Here is a 20,208-nt window from a genome sequence, read left to right as displayed (position 1 = left end):
TGATGCCGCGCTCTTTATTTCTGGGTCACATGAAATGGGGACGTGATCCACTTCTGCCATACCTCCCAGACAGCAGCCCCAGAGTCGGGGCCCAGCGCGTGTTACTAGTGCACCTCACGTACGACACAGCCCTCGACTAGCCCCATGGGGACCGGTGTGTCTGTCTGTGTGCGCATCTACATGTACGACATTCTCGAGTTGTCTCAAAACATTTACCCAACTGAGAACTGGAGCAGACAACTAGAGTACCTAAGCGCCTTTACAGCTGTATGACGACAATTAGGACACGGAAAAGGGAAAAGGAGAGAAAGAAAGAGATGGAAGATGAAAGAGAGAGACGGCAACAACGGGTACCGCCACAGGAGGTAAACACAAAAGGATGGTGTGTGTGTAGCGTTAACCTGACACAGAAAAAAATAAAAAACCACCGCACTGAAACAGAGTAATGAAGACAGTAAACCAGGCTGGCTCAGTGTCAAGGGAAACCAGAACAAGAGTGAATGACGAGGCGCTGATGAAGAAGACAAGGAAGCCACAAATCCCATCACGTAATACTGCTGAGTGGCTCATTCAGACGTGTGGACAGCTAACAGCGCTCTCTATGCTCATGGTCTCACATTTCATCCCTCAGAGAGAGAGAGAGAGCGAGAGAGAGAATGAAGAGTACAGGGTACAGCAAAAATGACAAGCAGCCAGTCTCATCAATGTCAACCACGATGGTGTAAAAACTAACTTTAGAGGGCCACAAAATGAGCTGAAAGAGGCAAGGAATTGAGCTACTGTGTCCTTTCTTGTCACATCAAATAAATAAACCGACTCCGTTCTCATTTTGGGCCACATCTGAAAGAACAGCACACACAATTATCAAAGACACTCACTAAGCTGCACAAGGAGTGCAGACAATGCAAGGAGCGCCAGTGTGACCACGGGCTTTGTTTACTGAGCGGCTCCGAGTAAACACCGTCAGCCAATCAGGTCCAGTCTCTTCTTAATTGAGGCTCCTTTCCTTCTATTCCAGCCGAGGCGTACCGCAGATGTCCAAATACAAAATATGAAGACAACTCAGCAGGGCTGGACAAGCAAGATGGCATGCTGCTCCTTAATTACTCAAGCGTCAACATAAAAACACAAACACGCAATCCCCCAAGCCTGCGCACAAACAGACTGGATAAATGGGTTGGGGGTATAGGGTAGGGTGGGTTACATAAAGGAGGCCGTTAAATGTTTCTCCTTCAGTGGAGCCCAGACTGAAAAACCAAATAAGATCCAATGCTACACTGCACTGCCAGCAAACCCAACAGACGCACGCAAATGCATACACTTCTGCCCACACACACACACACACACACAACACAACACAACACAACACACATCCCAATCAGTGTACAGTGGGGTTTGTGGGCAGGCAGTTGACTACTGCCTGAGGGTTTATATAGGCCAGTGTGCTCCACAGGCTTGGTGGGAGCTGTGGGGCTGGCCAGTGGGGTGTACGGTCAGTGGGACCTTTAAAGAGCAGGCTGTTTAGACCAGGGCAATGTTGAGGCAGAGGAGGAGAGCCGGGCAGAGAGGACTGCTCTCACAGATTTAATCGCCGTCCTGCTGACATGGCCTAAATCCTGCATCTGGCCATCAATAGGACAGAGCCTGAGAACAGCGGTACTGGGTTCTTTATGTGGACATTTATTGAGTGAGCCCAACAAAATTTCTATGGACATTTTTATGGACAGACAGGACCTTGAACTATCAGAGCTAACTTTACTATACTATATTAACATTTAATATTTCATGAACCCTACTGCCATATTGGCCTGCACTGTCAAGTTGGTGTTGACTATGAGCCATAGAATATGCAAGCCCCAGTAGAGAACATTCTGAGTGTACTGTGTGTGTATGTGTATTTGTGAGACAGAAAGGCTGAGAAAAGAGTGTGTGTTTGAGAGTGAAAATGATTGTGTGAGTATGTGTGTGTATCGGATTGTGTGTCTGCGTGAGTGTATATGCCCTTTTGTTTATCCGTTTATGCAGAGCCCACATGCCCGAGGCGTACCAGAGTCCTGTGGTAGTGTGATGATGTGAGGGGCTGCCGCCGGTGGAGGAAAGAGCCACGGGCTGAGGCTAAACGCTCGCTAACAGCCTCGCCTGCTCATCTCCCTCCCCTGCAGAGTGCGGTACAACTGCCAGCGCAGGAGAACACCTTACAGCAGCCATCTCACTTAACCCACCGCTGCGAGAACACACCAGATGGAAAGGAATGGCAATGGGGTTTTTTCTCCCTCCAAAAACATGTCTAAATCTTAGCTGCAAACACAAAACAGAGAGAGTACGAGACACAAGCATATGTGTGCACACAAGAAGGCTTGCTCTTTATGTTCCACTGATCCACAGTGATGTGGCATTGTGACTGCCTCAGATTTCCTGACTCCTGTAAGTGATGGCTGGTTCTGTGGTCCACACTGACCAATCCCATTCTGTAGTGTGGTTTCCAACAAAGCTAGGTTGGGCAGAGGGGAGGGTTAAGTGGCCACTGACCTTCACCCCTCAGGGAGCACTCTCACGACTCCTTACCCTAATCTTCCTCTCTTATGACCATCTTCTCACATTGCAGTCGATTTCAGGTGTCCTTTACTCTCGTCTTTCTCAGAGTAATTCTCTCCTCTGTCACATGCCCTTTTGCTTCCACACACCCAGCATTCTCTGCCATGTCTCTCCCACTTTGTGACCATCCCTCTGCCAACACAACCTTCTTTCCCTCCATCCCTGCTAGCCACATACTCTTCTTCTCCACTCACATCAGTATCCCTGGGTGTGATTGCCAAAGAAGGCATCTTATTGAGGCCTTTCATTGAGGCACTGTTTTCACTGTTTCAAAATGTGTGATATTACATCATCATGAGCAGCCCCTGCTGCTATAAAGGCAGGGCTGGCCATAGTGTGATTTATATGGGGCGTGTGCGCTCTATACCTCTTTGGAAGGCAGGCCATGGCCTTCCAAGCACACACATGCAGTATAATTTATCCTGCTCTAGGTTTTACATTCGGCTCACCTCTGTCCGAGCTCCTGACCCCCGAGGGTCCAGCACTGCACCTCTTGCCCTTCACCTACACCTGACACGTTCTGTAAAGCACCCTGCTATTTGCACGGACACATACACACACAAATACAAACACACAGGTTCCTGACTTGAATGCTTTCTCTAATTCACCTCTGCTGCTAATGCGTGCATACACACATGTGCTGCCACACACAGACACAAAGTAACTAGCCTTGTCCTCTGTCCCCCTGGTTGAAGCCCTTAGCTCTAGATCAGCACTAATGGTGTAGTGTCACTGCCTGCTAACTGGGGCATTAGCCCGCAGGCTCATAAATAACCCACTGCGGGCATGACGCTAATGGAGTAATTTACACTGCGCCTACCTGCTGTTAAAAGGGCCCAGCAGACTGTTCTCAGATCAGTCACTGATGCAGTCATCTGCTGTGGGCCTGCGGAGAATGTGTTAATGGCGCCCCGTGGACTGACTAGAGAACAGCCGAAGCCTGGTGTGGGAGTGAGTGATGAGGGGGGTGGCAGTGCTGCAGTACTGCCCCGGTCCCAGACGGCCAAACGAAGGTCACTCGCAGGGTGACATGTTATCGTGTGAGTAGGACCCCATGACTGCATGGAAGCGCACACACGCACACAGTCCCCCATACATCTATATACCACCACCGAGTTAAGAGAAAATGCTTTACTGTACTTAACAGGAACAGCTGAAGTAAATACACATAAATACCTCTTCACTGTCACAGAGGTAACAGAGGTTTCAGAGCAGTACGCACCAGTACACAAGGTTTCCTGGGAAAGTATGTACCCAACACCACATTTACTGTAGACCACATGCAGGTTAAGGAAGATACAAGAAATAAATTTAAGCACTCATGCACAAAACCACAGGAACCCCCGGTGAAGAAATTAGTTTACTTGTTAGTTTACACTTCCCACACATGAAATGAAGGGCCCGTCCACACGGAACCTGGATTGCCTGAATCCGGAAAGAAATGTTGTCGGATCGGCCTCTCGTCCTCACGAACCCGGCGGATTGGGTAACTGACCCCGCAACCTTTTGAATCCAGTCTCCAGAGTGGGTAGATTCGAACCCGCCAGCGAATCCGTGTTCGTGTGGCCGCCCGATCCGCACTCTTTCTAACCCGATGATGTCATTGCCCCACGTGAACGCCCCACGCCCCGCCTCGCAACCTCAGCCTGAACCCTGTTATTTATCTAAATCTGATAAGTTTAGAGTGAGATCAGTAAAGTGAGATGATGATACAAATTTGAAAAGACGTTTCTTCTGACTTTCACAAACAGAAAACACAGCTGATTACCCCTGTCGTCGTTATTTGTACACAAAATAGCTCTCACCCACAGGTGCTTGCTTCGTAGGTTGCGAAAGTCACGAAGTGACTGTCATTTCCACAAGTGAGGTAACGTGAAAATTAGTTTTATTGAACATCCCACAAAGACCAATAATTAAATGTTACATATCTCTGCAAATAAAAGTGTCATGGGTTTACAATCCATTCAAATTTCATTGATCTAGCTAGGTCTTATCAATTTAGAGAACGATGAGGCTGGTGCTAGTAATAAACCAACACTTCTCAGTGACCGCCATACGAAGACGTTACGGGAGAGTTAGCTAGTCAGAACAAACAGGAGGATACTAATAATACTATTTTTAATACGCTCTGTGTGGACACGATAAAAGAAGGTACCGGATCCAAAACTGTTTCCGGATTCAGGCAATCCAGGCTCTGTGTAGACGTGGCCTAAGATTTGTATCAGGGACTGGGGTGAACATGTAGGCCTACACACACACACACGCACGCACGCACGCACGCACGCACGCACGCACGCACGCACGCACGCACGCACGCACGCACGCACGCACACACAAATACTCATGCCCATACCGCCAATAAAGCTGTAGCATTTTCATGATTGGTTTCACATGCTTTTTAATACACACATTATAAATATGCATGATCCCTGTAAGTAAGGGGATTTGAGAGGGAGGGCGTAATGAAAATAGGAAGAGAGCGGAAGAGTGGGAGAACGAGGGATGGGGTGAGCATGAGAACGAGAGCGAGCGAGCGGGCCAATCTGAGAGGGGGTGCACCCTTGAGGGAGGAACAGCAGGCAGTAAATGAGAAACTCCTGGAAGAGGAGCCCTGAGTCTGAGAGGCAAGACAATCCATTTCACACTGCCTTAGCCCAGATGCTCCAGCAGCATGCCAGAGCTCATTTACATACACACACACACACACACACACACACACACACACACACACACACACACACACACACACACACACACACACACACACACACACACACACACACACACACACACACACACACACACACACACACACACACACGAAACCCATCCCAGAAACACAAAAAGAAAAAGCAAGCACACATCGATAACCGAAAATAAAATCACGCACACACATAAACCAATCACTGAAACACATGCACACACAATGAGCACAGAAACACACACACAAACACATACACAGAGACACACGGACACATACACAGACACACACACACACACACACACACACACACACACACACACACAAACACACAGAATGCACTGGGGAGAGTGCCACCTCGACACATGGTGCAAGGCCACTGTTAACTATGCTTCCATCAGAGAGAAAGACCTAAAGAGTCAGGGCCAACAGATGAGGGCCTTATTCCCACACATTAATCTCTTTGATTGGTGGCCAGTCAAGCCTTACTGCATGCAGCCAGTGGGTCTGTGTGCCTCTGTTTCTCTGTGGTAAATGTGTGTGCCTGAGTGCATTATAGTGTGTGTGTGTGTGTGTGTGTGTGTGTGTGTGTGTGTGTGTGTGTGTGTGTGTGTGTGTGTGTGTGTGTGTGTGTGTGTGGAGTATTATTTCTTTGCGGATGGGAGTGCACACAACAATTCGGAGTGTGGGTGAATGTTTTTGCACCTGCGCACACTGTGTGTATAGTGTATGGTGTGTCAGTGTGTGTATTTCTGTTTATGTGCAACTTATAACCTGTGTGTGTGTGTGTGTGTGTGTGTGTGTGTGTGTGTGTGTGTGTGTGGTGAAGCTGGCAGTGGGACAGATGTGTAGGGGGATGGAGGTGTAATGGAGTATGTGTGGGGGTGCAGGGAGGAGGGGATGCGGAGAGGGATAGTGAAAGCTCCAGCTGCAACAGAAAGACCAAACAACAAGAGGGAAAGAAAAAAAGGAGACAGGGTTCCAGAGGGAGAGAAAGAGAGGGGGAGAAAGAGGGAGCAAGAGAGAGAGAGGAAAGAAGAGATGAAAATAGATGAAAAGCATGCCTAGATATGCAATGAGATGAGAAGAAAAGAAATCGGGGGAGAAAGATGACGGGGAGAAACAAAGTGTGTCTGTGCGTATGTGTGAGCGTGTGAATGAGCTCAATCTGACCTTCAGAGAGACAGACTGGCTTCTCCTTGATGTAGGAGATAAAAACGCCGGGCTCTTTGATTCAAAGAGCCTGCAGAGGAACTGGGTGAACCCATCAGAGGCGAACACAACGCTCCATGTGCCGCCGCGACCCGCACTCCCACACACACGCCTCTCTGTGCGTGTGTTGTCTGAATCTGGGACCTGTAGTCCCGGCAGCGGACCCACTTCTGTGCACACACACAGAGAGCCACCTGCACTGTGAGCCACCTGGATGATCTATGCTAAAGTAATCACACATGTTGTAGTATGTGGGCACAGGCAACACACACACAAACACACACACAGGATATTTCCTTGGTGCCTCGATCATGCACAAAGAGATGGTCAGACAAGCAGGCAAACGTGTGTGTATTAGTATATGAGTGAGATGCATGTGCTTTCAGTGAGGCAGACACTAGCGTACACCAGTGGCCTTGTTCTGGGGGGAGACTGATGTGCCTGCTGCTTCATTGGCTTTCAAGGTCTTTTGGGTGCCCTGCCTTCATTGTGATCGTTTGACCTCATAGTTGTCCGGGCTGAAACCGCTCAGTGGCCAGGAAAGGCAATTTGGGGGATTCCACAAGTCCACGAGGAGATCAGATTAAGACACCTCAAGCTTGTGGATCAAATGACCAAATATGTATGTGTGAGAGTGAGTGAGTGAGCGTGTCTGTATGTATGTGTATGGGTGTATGAGCCAAAGCGGGGAGGACACAGAGTGGGGGCGGTCCATTCCCTCACACACACACACACACACACACACAACACACACACACACGCATGCATGCACAGCACACACAACCCCACGCCCTACACACAAACAGCACACCGAACACACAGATGGCCAGGCAGCAGGAGAAGCGGGGTCACTGTAGGGGTTCTGGCAGTGCATAACACAAACATCCGAACACATACATGTTAAATGTTCAACATTTACGCAATGTTTGCAAGCATTCAGTCAGTCATGCGCTCCCCTCTTACACAGACATGCACTAACTCACGCGCTCTTTGAAAGCTGGGCGAGCGGCGAGAGGAAAGAAGCCAGCTGCCTGCGGCGGCCACGGTAACAATCCTTTGAAAGCGGAGCTCCTGTTCGCTGGCCCTCGGCTCTAACAAGGTTGTGAACTTCTCTACCTGTTATCAAACACCCCCACACACATGACAGCCACTCAAACACACAGACTGGACAGAAATGGTGGAGGGAACGGATGTGCTCGCTGCCGACACGTTCACAGGTCACACACTGACACACACACACAGACAGACAGACAGACAGACAGACAGACAGACAGACAGACAGACAGACAGACAGACAGACAGACAGAGACAAAGAAACACAGAGCAGTCACAGAGTCCCCTTCCCAATTTTCTGGCAGAGCTTGGCTGAATTGCGAGGTGACAGAGAACATCAATCTCAACGCTGGCTGCTGCAGGCACAGAGAGAGGTGCTCCGGCTGGGCTGGGAATATGATTTTGGTATCAATCACACTTTGTTCCCTCTGTGTATGTGCGCAAGCGCGCGCGTGCCTTTGTGTGTGTGTGTGTGTGTGTGTGTGTGTGTGTGTGTGTGTGAGAGAGTGTGCATCCGTTCAACGTCTTCATCGCCTGCTGTGTTTCTCTGGCTGCGTCCACATTGATCGGCGCGCCTCGGCGGCACCACGAGTGCCATCAATCTGGCTGGAGCTCTACGGCTGTGGACTGGGGCAGACGCTCAACCGATCACATACACACACTCGATCTTTCACACACACATGCTCTCAAGCACAAACTCTCTCTCTCTCTCTCTCACACGCACACCAACATCAATCTCCCTCACACCACCACGCACTATCACACAAGCAGACATGCTCACGACCAGTCTCTCTCTCACACACACACACACACACACACACACACACACACACACACACACACACAGAGAAATGTCCTTCGTTTCCTTTAAAACTTAGAAACATATGCATAGGAAGCCACTCCCTTCTGCCCCCAAACACACAGAGGACAGAGGCACCTGTGTTCCAATCATTCTGACCTCTAGGCCCGGTGCTACACCTGGAACTCTCCACACATCTCCGATCTCCTGCTCCCTCGCTTATTTCCCTCCATGCCTTATCCCTCTCTCTCTCTCTCTCTCTCTCTCTTTCTCTCACTCTCTCCCGCTCGCGCTCTCTCTCACACTCTCGGAGGTGAGAGAGTGATTTGCAGATGTGGTGTGTGTGTGTGTGTGTGTAGTGAGGAGTGCTTCAGGCTGACTCCATAAATCTCTGCCTGCAGTAATGGTGCTCATAAAGAGCCAGCGCTAAGTGTTTTTATTTCCTCTCTCTTGCTCACATTTACACACACACACACACACACACACACACACACACACACACACACACACACAGCGAGTATAGAAGATCTATACAGATGCACACACATGCACTCTCGCTCTTCTTTTCCCTCTTGGGAAGCAGGACTGCCCGGAGCGCAAAAGAGAAAATGGAAGACAAATCAAAGTGACAAAACAGAATGAAGAGCGCAACAATGCACAGGTGAGAGTATTGAGGAAAGGAGAAAAGAGGTGTGTGTGTGTGTGTGTGTGTGTGTTTGTGTGTGTATTCACATACATGCCCGTAGTTATGTGCACTCATCAGTCTGTGTGTGTGTGTGGCTGCACTGCAAAAGCAACACTGATATTCCCATGCCCTCTAATGCAATCTCAAGACACACATGCTGACTCATGTTGACGGGGGAATAAAGCACCAAATTGTATACTCATTTATAATCTCTCATGTAAACACTCTTATTCTTTTCTCATTTCATGGGAAAATATCTACTTTGTGAAAATAGTTTGACATCTGCTAAAAAGCTAAATTGAAGAGGGATATGCTTCAAATTAGAATATTCGCACTGAGGTTAATGATCACGCTGCACAGGCAGATAACACCCTTTGAAGTGTAATCCATAGTCTAAGAGAACGTCTTGGCGAGATCAGCATTTCTTCACAGTACGTCACGCCTGCTGCCAAACAGAAGCGGAGCTCAGCTACTGTGGTTACCATACTGTTATTATTTCACACAAACACCATAACAAACAAACAGCTCTTTAACACGTTGCACAAAGTACTCCAGGCTGTGGAGGGAGTCTTCTGACACAGTACTGCGGCTGCTTACATGCACATTACATCTGTTTTGCAGAGCTGTTAAAGGACCCTGATGAAACTGCTTCAGGACCAGCACACATTGGACCCTACTTTAAAGGCGAAGAAATTCCGCCAGACGGGTTGTTATAAGCTCCCACAAGTCACACTGCAGCAAGTGCCAGAATGTCTGCTGAAACATTTCACAGAGATGGAAGCTATACATGTTTTGTTTCAGTACCTAGCTCCGAAGTTGCAAATGTGCTCCTTTTAGATTTTAAATTGCACTTAAAATTCTGGGGTTAAATCAATTCTCGAGCATGGACGCGAGTTGGACTATATTGATCTCGACAAAAATAACATAAGCTTGTCATGGAATCGAAGTGAGTTTGAGTTTTTACAGGCTCAAAATCACATACCCTGATTAACAATCTAACAGTCGGTTTGACGGGATGTGGCTAGGGCATTTTAAAACAGGTCTGACAACCTACAACTGTGTCGACGAATTTAATTGTTTAGAACAACAGAAGAAGCATTATTCCTTGTAAAAGTGCTCCTGGCAAACACTGTCCAGCACCCACTGTGATATTGCCAACTTTCTGCTTTATAATCTCGTCTGGCACATTCAGTTTAAAGGGACTGCTCGACAATGCTATTGGTCAACTGTAATGAAACCTTTCGCTAATAAACTTCAGCCTGGCTCTGCCCACTTACCACTCGCTCTGAAGCTGTCCAGTTTTGTGCAACAGAACACATGGGCTGCCGCTTCCATTGCCATTTTCACCATCAAAATAGGGCCAATTATGTACCTCGCGCAAGTTATGGCACCTGGAGGGACGTGCGGCTAATCTATGAGGGTATGAGTATGAGGGCTGCCGTACGCACGGGGACGCTAATGCAGCACCCACTTCAGCCCACTCCATCCTCAGCGCATGCGCTCTCTCTCTCTCGCACACACACACACACACACACACACACACACACACACACACACAAACACACACACTCTCTCTCTCTCCAGCTCAGTGGCACAACCACAATTTACAGGCCCCTTTGTATTACAATTTACAGACCTCTTTATGTGACTTAATAGTGCTTATATAGTTGCAGTGGACAGTGCGTGTGAGTGTGAGTGTGTGTGCTTTTATGGTATAACACACACTATCTGAGCAGGCAATTTCACATTCACTGCTCTCATGTGAAAACCCCCATGCCAGCGTTCCTTCCATCATCCCCAAGTTGTTTTTCTCCCCCTTCTGTCTATTCTCTGCATTGTTGGACATATATGGTATAGGTGACCAGTGCGAGCATTTCTCCACAACTGTGTGCGTCAGGTGAACATTTTTTGAAAAGGTGTGTGTGTGTGTGTGTGTGTGTGTGTGAAGCCATGGCTCTTGCATGTTTGTGTGTGTGTGTGTGTGTGTGTGGAGCCATGGCCCTTACGTGTGTGTGTGTGTGTGTGTGTGTGTGTGTGTGTGTGTGTGTGTGTGTGTGTGTGTGTGTGTGAGCGAGAGTATGAGTGCCCTTTAGAGTGAGCACCAGTGGGTCTGCTTGCGTGTGCGTCGCCCACCTTGTTCCTCTCGAACAGCTCGTTCTGGATGCTCTTGAGGTCAGAGTCGAGGGCAGTGGCGGCCTGCCGGCGCTTACGGGCCAGCTGCTCCTCCAGGTCCTCCATCTGGGCGCGCAGCTTCTTGTTGTCGCGCTCCAGCGCCAGCTTCTCCGTCTCCAGACGCTCGCGCCGACCCCACTCAGCGGCGTTCTCCACCTGCAGACGCTCCATCTGAGGGGTAGCCGACAGAGACGGGGGGGGGGGGGGGATAGACAGGGAGAGAAAGAAAGAGAGAGTTAGTTAGAAGAAGGACAAGAAGAGGGGAATGATGTAGAGAACAAGAGAGAAGGAGAAGGAGAGATTAAGAAATGAACAAGGCGATGGAGAGAAATGAAGGACAAGGAGTGGGGCAGAGAGATAGATAGAGAGATAAAGGGAGAGGAAGGGAGATTGGGAATTAAAATGGGGGTAGGTGGGGAGAGGTGGAGGTAAAGTGAAAAAGAGAGACAAAACAATGAAGTGAGAGATATTAAAGAAAGACCTTTGAAGTATTGGAGATGAGGCAGCTGGAGTGTGTGTGTGTGTGTGTGTGTGTGTGTGTGTGTGTGTGTGTGTGTGTGTGTGTGTGTGTGTGTGTGTGTGTGTGTCACATGCCCTGTGATATCTCGTTGAATTACACAGGGAGAGGGAAACAAAAGCCCCACGCAGGGCATTTGAGGATCGGGCGGCTTCACGGGGGAGAGAGTCGTGTCTCCTCCTGTAAATTACACATGCTGAAATATTCCGCCCACGTTCCATCAACGAAACCGACCCCATACCCCTCCCCCAACAACACCTCTCCATCTCCAGCACCTCTCCTCACATCACCCCACCCCAGGGGAGGGAAGGGCAGCAGACAGACAGCTAGACAGAAAGAGTGAGTCCCTGAGAGAGAGAGAGGGAATATAGCGGGCAGCCAGAGAGGTAGACAAAAGAGAGAGTGAGAAGAAGAGAGATAGAAGACAAAGAGAGGGAGGGAGCGCCCACGAAGGAGAGAGAGAGAGGGCCAGAACAGCCTGGTATCTGCTGGTCTGGCCTGAGTGGCAGCCAGCCTGAGTGCTAGGCCTGGCTGAAGGCTTCTGGGAAGCGTGCCTGTGCAGCGGCGCCAGGCCGAGGGGCAGGACAGGACAGGACAGGACAGGACAGGACAGGACAGGACAGCGCGCTTTAAAGAGCCCATCAAAGAGCCACGCCGCGCACCCCGACAGCCCACCCTCGCCCCGCTGCCAAACATGCCATCACCAAACCGCCCGTGTTGAGCCTGCGCCAGCACTTTAACACGGGGCAGAATGGGGCCGGGTGCCATGTGACGACAAGCAGATGGGCCGCGACACACGGCCAGAGACCCGGCACAGACAAAGGCAACAGGACAGATCCTGTCATCTGTAAATAAATGCAGCTTGATTGTGAAGGAGGATGGTGGGCTGTGTGCCGGTGGAAAGGTTATACAGATGCTCGTCACAACCAAGGGCCCCTTCTCTATGACACCAGAGTCCTGCATAATATAGTTCTGAAGCTTTTCAATAAAAAGAGAATGTTGCAAGGTTATTTCTGAGAGAAATAAAACCTCTAATGCTGTGAAATTGTTTAAGCGACAGCTAAGCTCGGTCATCTAGACTAAATAAAACAAACTGAGGAAGAGGGGGAGGATGATGACGATGATTCCTGTGATTGTGACTGACTATGTGGTGTGTAGTGTAGTGTAGTGGTTGTATTTGTATAGGTTGCTCAGTCCTTGATATATTTGCTGGCGTTAGGTAACTAGATCCTTCAGGAATTCTGGCAACCTTCCCAAGTTCAGCTGAATGTAGACTTTATTTTATCAAAATGGCCTCAAAGAGCCAATCAATGTCAACACAGAACTCCAATAGATGGCTAATTAAAAGCCTCACAGAGGGCCAGCAGGTGTGTTCTCTATGTCTCTTTAAGGGTGTGTGTGTGTGTGTGTGTGTGTGTGTGTGTGTGTGTGTGTGAGAGAGAGTGTGTTTATCGACTCTTTTAGTACAGCACATCAGGTGGGGTAAAATCAGACCCCAGTGGGAAAAACTTAATTGCAGTTTTCATCACCTGAATTGGCGTCTCTTCTGGGAACTCTATTGGCTTTACAAAGCAATAGTTACACAACAGCCCTCTCTTACCATCACATCAGGGTCAGTTAGGTACAGGTCTGTGCACAGTTGTATATTTGCATTGCTCTGTGCCACACTGTGCAGTGCTGTGTTGCGCTGTGCCTCACCTCTGCACGGAGCTCGGCCAGCTTCTTGTCCATGCTGCTGCGCGCCCCCAGTTCGTCCTCCAGGTCCTCCGACATGCGGCCCAGCTCGTCCTGGTGCACCTCCTTCAGCATGTTGAGCTGAGGTAGACCAGACACAGAGACAACATTAGGGACAGGCTACAGGCCCACAGATGTGGATCAGTGGGGTAGAAACGTGACTTCAGTGTTATAGAACCCTTTATATGCCATCAGATTCATATATTAAAAAAACACACAACACACATTTAGTGACCAAACTAGCAGAAGACTAGTGAGCTGTTGTGCTGTTTGAGCTCCAACCGGGTGCATGTGCTGCTCTCTGTTATGACAGAGTGTGCATGAGAAATGAGCTCGTCTAAGATGAACCTAGCTAAGGCTTCATTCTCAAACCGCCTTTATCTGGGCTTCTCTTTCATAAAATGCTCTCAGCATGAGCTGCTAGGCTGTGCTTTCATTCCCACTCAGAGTCAGGCCTGTGCTGCTGCCTGCCTATGAACCTTCAGTGCCCCCTGCTGTCTAAGATATGCATGTACATCATCTTACATGCAAGAGTCCATGTGCACACATATCCAAAACTAACTACCGACATGAAGCAAAGAGATGCATGACGCACACTGACAGAAACCCACGCACATTAAAACAGGGAATGAAGGCAACAAACACATGTGTATATCTGAACACAAACAGGAACACAGTGACATCCCCCCACACACACACCACCACCATCATCATCATCATCACCACCACCACCACGCACATATCTCACAGCCTTTGAGACAGACGTCATTGGCACTTGTGTGTCGCATGTGTGCATTTGAAGTTGTAATCTGTGCCAGTGCAGGTGTGTGTATGTGGGTGAAGGTCTGTGTTCTCCTGGGTGTGTGCTTGTGCTCTGGCGGGGGTGGGAGTGCAGCGGTGGGTCTTTGATATGGGGGGCCTGCGGGATGCAGGGGGCTGATAGTGGGGCTTAAGAACCTCAGGTGGGCAGGTGCGTCACAGCAGCCATTAACAGCCCTGCTGCACATCAAAGCAGAGGCCGCGTCGCCACACACCACACCAAGGTGACTTCTGCACAAAGGGTGGCATCCTGACAAAAAGGAGGGATTCAGAGGGAGAAAATTGGCTTCTTTTAAATGGTGGCTCTGATGTGACCTTGGGGAAACAATGGCCTCCTCTCTGGCCATTCTGGCTCAGGTGGTCAGTGCTCAGTTGGTCTGGAAATAATTGGTGCTGCTCCTGTTAACACTAGTCTCTCATTACAGGTTAAGGAGTCAACTGTCAACTGACAAAAAACCTTTGAATGTCTGAGCCATGCCACACAACTTGCGAGCTCACATAGCAAATTAGAGATGCATCTCTGGCTAAATACCATAACCATTTTCACCCTTTGTGTCTCAACAGCACAGCTGATATTAATTAAATAATACATGGATTTTATGAAGGCTTGAGGGCTATCTGTTGGTGTATTCTTGTAGATTTTGTTGAACACAAATTGTGTGTGGGCCAACTATCTCTTGTAGGCTTCTGCTCACCTTGTGAATTCGGTGACAATTAGCTAAGTGACTTCCTTTGTAAATCTATATGAACATGACATACACATCTATTTTAGTGAACAGAATTGAATGTTATTGAACTAAAACAGGCATTGTTTTGTTGATTTTCCAAAACCACATTCTCTCATAGCAGGGCTTCGAAATCCCTGGTAGCCCTTCAAGCATTCAATTCATTTTTTTGGTTTGCCCGAAATTAATTAGACTAGACCAGTGGTTCCCAAACTTTTTACAGTCCCGTACCCCTTCAGACATTCAATCTCCAGCTACGTATCCCCCCCCCCGTTTTTTTCCATGTTTGTAACCGCTGCCATGCCCCTCCCCTCACAAACATATTCAGCCTATAACACTTGAAACTGTGAAATTGTCAGGGTAGGTCACTAACCGCCACGGCCCCTCCCCCCACGCACATATTCACCTATAACACTTCAGGGTAGGTCACTAACCTACATGTTGCTATTTTTGCCAGTGTAATTATTTCACTGAATATGGGTATACGTACATGAGTATTTCTGCCAATGCGACTTGGCTATTCGGACTATTTAAGATTTCACGTCTATTTATAGCTTCGTTTGAAAATGTAATGGGCTTTTTGACTTTGAAAACGCAAATCAAATTTTCATCCGCGTACCCCCTGAACCAATTTGCCTACCCCAGTTTGGGAACCGATGTACTAGACCAGTGGTTCCCAAACTTTTTACAGTCCCGTACCCCTTCAGACATTTAATCTCCAGCTGCGTACCGCCCCCCCCCCCCTTGAAAAAAATACGTTTTTCAGATGGATGGCTTAAAATGAGTGAATAATAAGTGCCACAAGTGACCCAAAACCTTCAAACCTTTTAAGGTTGTTGTTTGCCAGCCATCAACAGAACAGAAGAATAAAAAAAACATTATTTGCAGGCGATTGGGAAGATGAGCGAATTCATTTGACAGGCTACGGAGGTCTGTGTTGAACTCCGCGTGGCCGGAGCGGAGTTCAGCACAGACGTGACATTTTCTCAGTGGTTTTGTTTTCTAATTAATGCTTGTTCATCGTTGCGATCGTTGTTGTGTTTATTAGAAAGAAATACAGCCTTGCAGGACAAAATAAAGGGGAATTTGGGCGATTTTGATGCACAAAATGATGTTTCCGTCTGAAAGTTGCAATTCTGTTTCAAACGGTACATTCTGCGAATTCCGTCCATTTTCTGTTATCGCGGAAATGTTCTCCCCGCGTACCCCCTGAACCACCAGTTTGGGAACCGATGTATTAGACCAAATTAAAAAAGAGCATTTTTTTTGTAAAAGGCTGATATATTTGAGAAAGCAATTGCTATTCTTCCTCTGTTCTTTTCAGGGCTGCTGTTGGCCATTTGAGCTTACCTCACTTTGAGCTTACCTCTTTAGGTGAACACAAGCAAAACATCAGCTGTACTTTACTGGGGTACATTTCAAGAATAACAACGGTGGTACGGTGGGAGTGTGGCTGAAATACCGACCTATTTATCTTATTCATTACAGCCTGTCACGGCCCATCAGCTACCTGCACACGTGCAGTAGGCTCCACGGTAAGAAGATGTGTTTCTCGAAAGCGTTGTTGTCATCGTGGTCATTGAATCATTTAAAATTCTATCATAAGTGAAATTCTCAGTTGTTGGGTGTTCGGATAGGTAGGGAGTGGGAGTGTCAAACTAACGCAATTAACGTTGACAACAGCAAATATCCAGGAACGATGCATCTAACAACTGGTCTCGAGCAGGTGTTCCAACCACCCAACTTTGCAACCATGTTTGCAATTGATCGTTAATCTCTGGATATTCAAGAAAACAATACTTGAGGAGAACAATATGCGCAATCACATTGCAATCACATTATAAGGCATGTGTGTGATGTGGGTACCTGTATGTGTGCAGGGAGACATGAATTGTGGATGAATATGTATGAGTGAGTTTGAATGTAGATGTGTGAAAGTGGCTTTGAATTTACAGGTGTGTTTAAATTCTGGAAGTATCTATGTGCAGTGTCTAGGTGTCAGTGGGTGTGTGAATGAATATGTGTGAAATGATTTCTAAATTGTCTGTGTGTGTATGTGTGTGTGTGTGTGTGTGTGTGTGTGTGTGAGACAGACAGCATGGAAGTGAGAGAGTGTGAGTATGTGTTCTTCTTCTTCCTCACCTGTTTGAAGGCCTCATGCTTGGTCTTGTTCAGCTCCTCATATTTGAGTTTCCACTGGCTCAGCTCAGTCTCCAGCTTCTCAATGCTCTTGCTGAGAGCGTGTTTGTCTCTGAACAGGAGGAGACAGGAACACATAGGATCATATGTTATATGTGAGAACAGGAGCACATTTCATCAACCACCACATGGCCTCTTCTTTAATCTCATTTGTTTTCAACACACACACACACATCAATGACATCAAGTCAGTGGCCAGTAGTAGTATTTGTAGTATTACTATAATAGTATTTAAAAAGCAAAAATCAAACATCTCAAATGGTCAGGTTCTTGGGAAAGGAATTCATAACCACCTTCTAATGCATAAACAGTGTCCACTTATTTCACACCTAGCCACTTCTTCTTACTTCCCTTACCCTCGTTAACTCATTCCAATATTGTGTCTAAGATACCCTGACATAATCACCAAAGTTCTCCTTTTCTCTCACACACACACACACACACACACACACACACACACACACACACACACACACACACACACACACACACACACACACACACACACACACACACACACACACACACACACACACACACACACACAGACACACAGACACACACACACAGACACACAGACACACACACTTCTCCTCTCCAGCGGCCCCCGCCTCCTGACTCACTCTCTCTCCTTGAGCAGGACCTTCTGGGACTCGTCCAGGCGCAGCTGCAAGGCGTTGATGCGTCCGGGCTCCTCCTCCGGGGGGCACAGCTCGTCCCACAGCTGCAGGCGGCCCCCGCCACGCTCCTGCCGGCTCAGCGCCGAGCGCAGGCTGCTCACGCTCCGCGCGTCCCAGCCCTCCAGAGCGTCAGCCTTACAGCGCAGCAGAGCCTCCAGCAGCTCAAGCTCCTGAGGAGGGAGGGAGGGAGAGGGTGGGGAGGTGAGAGAGATGGAGAGAGACCGAGATGGAGACAGGGAGGGGGGGATGGAGAGAGTTATAGAGGTATCAAATAAGTGGACAAGAAAAACACTCAGAGGAGAAGTGGGGGAAAGTGGACTGTTTTGCCAGTTGGCATTCTGTGGACCTATAAATCACCCTCACCTTCAAAATGTCTCACCTTGTATGTTTTTGCACAGGCATTCACTAATATATTTTATATATGGATAGTCGAGAAACCAACCTGGTGTAAATATTTGCATTTCCTAATGGCTAGCCTGTCATCAGGAGAGTCAGCACAGTGGCCCACAAAAAAGCGATCATGTTCCCCCTTTTGCCTTGCACCCTCCCCGATGGCCTCATTTCCTGCCTGCACAAGATGAGGTTCCCAGGCTCGCTAATGAAAAACTGCTCCACTCTCTCCTTCCCCCACCTCCTCTCCTCCTCTCCTCTTCTTCTCTCTTCTCTTCTCGCTGTACAGCAGGGATTACATATCAAATGCTTGGCCATGCAAGGACAAACACACAGTACAGTGTGTAGCCAACTTCCTGAGACTGCTGTGCGCTCGCATGGAATAAAAAAGAAAATAAACAGATGCACTGGCACATGCTCACCACCAGAGGGACCCCAATGCAAAGACTTTGTTGGCGTTGGCTGACGCCGGACTCACATGTGGCAACGCTATGTGCAGGGGAAGAGATATGCCTGCCTGTGTGTGTGTAATTGAGAGTGTGTGTATGTGTGTGTGTGTGCATGCTATTCCAAAAACAACAGAGGCTAGAAACGGAAGTGTATCAAGTGTCACACATCTCTTTAGGCAGCAAGGACTTGAAGCTTGTTTAGAGTGGAGAGAGGAGATAAAGGGAAAAAAGAGACCAACAGCCAGGAATCTGACACAGACAAAGAAACACAGAGGCATTTGGTCACTCCCATCATCTGCAGCACTGGGCAGGAGAGTGACCTTCCGTCCAGTTGTGGGAGGTGTTTGTGGGTACGTGCTGCTCTGCCTGAGGATGGAGTATGACGGAGGCTGGCGCTCATGGCTTCCACAGCTTTGCAGAACCCCTGGAGAGGGGAGGGACTGGACACTGACATTATCTAAGCCTTCTCCTGCTGCTACCTCCACGTGTCTCTCTCTCTGTCTCTCTCTGTGTGTGTGTGTGTGTGTGTGTGTGTGTGTGTGTGTGTGTGTGTGGTGTTAAAGGTGAAAAGGGCAGTTCAAATCTAGCAGCATGAAACCGTCCAGTCTCTGGAAATCCCACCAATCTAACAGTAGGGAATGTAACCATCTTGGAAAGGCTGTTCTGGAAGATGGGTCACATTTGCGCACACTCACTTTCCTTTCAGCTTCCTGACTATAGTCGCACTGCAGTGTGTCCCCAGGCAGTGCCTCCACGGTGTGTGTGTGTATGTGTGTGTGTGTGTGTGTGTGAGGAAAGGACTATAATTAGGACATTGAATGCACCAGCAGCACTCCGCTGACACACACAAGCACTCGGGCAGACCCATACAGAGCATTCTGAGAGCAGTGGGTCATATATGATGATGCTGATGGCCATCGTAACACTTGCGTGCTAAAAACAAACATCCGTTTTAGCTGGAAAACAAGACTTTTGTGACTTTGTGCACTGGTAAGGTGGATTTCATCGAGGTCAATCCTCGGTGTGAAGAGTGAAGCCGAGAAGCAGTGAGGTGTTTAAAGAACCCTGTTCTCAGGCCAGTCATTAGCATCTGATAAAGAGTTGTCTAATCTGCCTGCATCCTCGAACTTGGTGAGTTGTACAAGTCTAGTTTAGTTTTGGATTTAGCTTTATCACAGTGAGACATCATTTCTGTAATAGTTTAGTAATCAGAAGGTTGCTAGCTCGATTCCCTGTCGAAGCGTCCTTGAGCAAGACACTGAACCCCTAATTGCTCCTGATGTGCAGTGTGCCATCAGCGTAAAATGTGTATACATTGGAAGTCGCACATATGTAAGTCGCTTTGGATAAAAGCGTCTGCTAAATGACTAAATGTAAATGTAAATGTTCTGCTACTTTCAACAACGTGTTTTAAGGGGTTTAAGGGTTTTAAGGGTATGTTCCACTGAAGTGTGATCCCCATTACATTTCTGTAAAGT

The 20,208-nt window shown here is 48.1% G+C and overlaps 1 protein-coding gene across 1 annotated transcript in view; it reads right to left on the bottom strand.

Annotated features, from left to right (window-relative positions):
- ccdc102a (coiled-coil domain containing 102A) overlaps positions 1-20,208 on the bottom strand; it is a 65,439-nt gene that overhangs the window by 13,562 nt on the left and 31,669 nt on the right. The window contains exons 3-6 of the mRNA XM_012834653.3: positions 17,835-18,061; positions 17,155-17,263; positions 13,433-13,549; positions 11,179-11,388 (exon numbers count right to left, since the gene is read on the bottom strand). Coding sequence (XP_012690107.1) covers positions 11,179-11,388; positions 13,433-13,549; positions 17,155-17,263; positions 17,835-18,061 — 663 coding nt within the window. The remainder of the gene's footprint in view (positions 1-11,178; positions 11,389-13,432; positions 13,550-17,154; positions 17,264-17,834; positions 18,062-20,208) is intronic.

The sequence above is a fragment of the Clupea harengus genome, chromosome 6 (genome assembly GCF_900700415.2).
Source record: "Clupea harengus chromosome 6, Ch_v2.0.2, whole genome shotgun sequence".
Taxonomy (NCBI): Eukaryota; Metazoa; Chordata; class Actinopteri; order Clupeiformes; family Clupeidae; genus Clupea; species Clupea harengus.
This window is presented reverse-complemented; position numbering and strand designations above follow the sequence as displayed.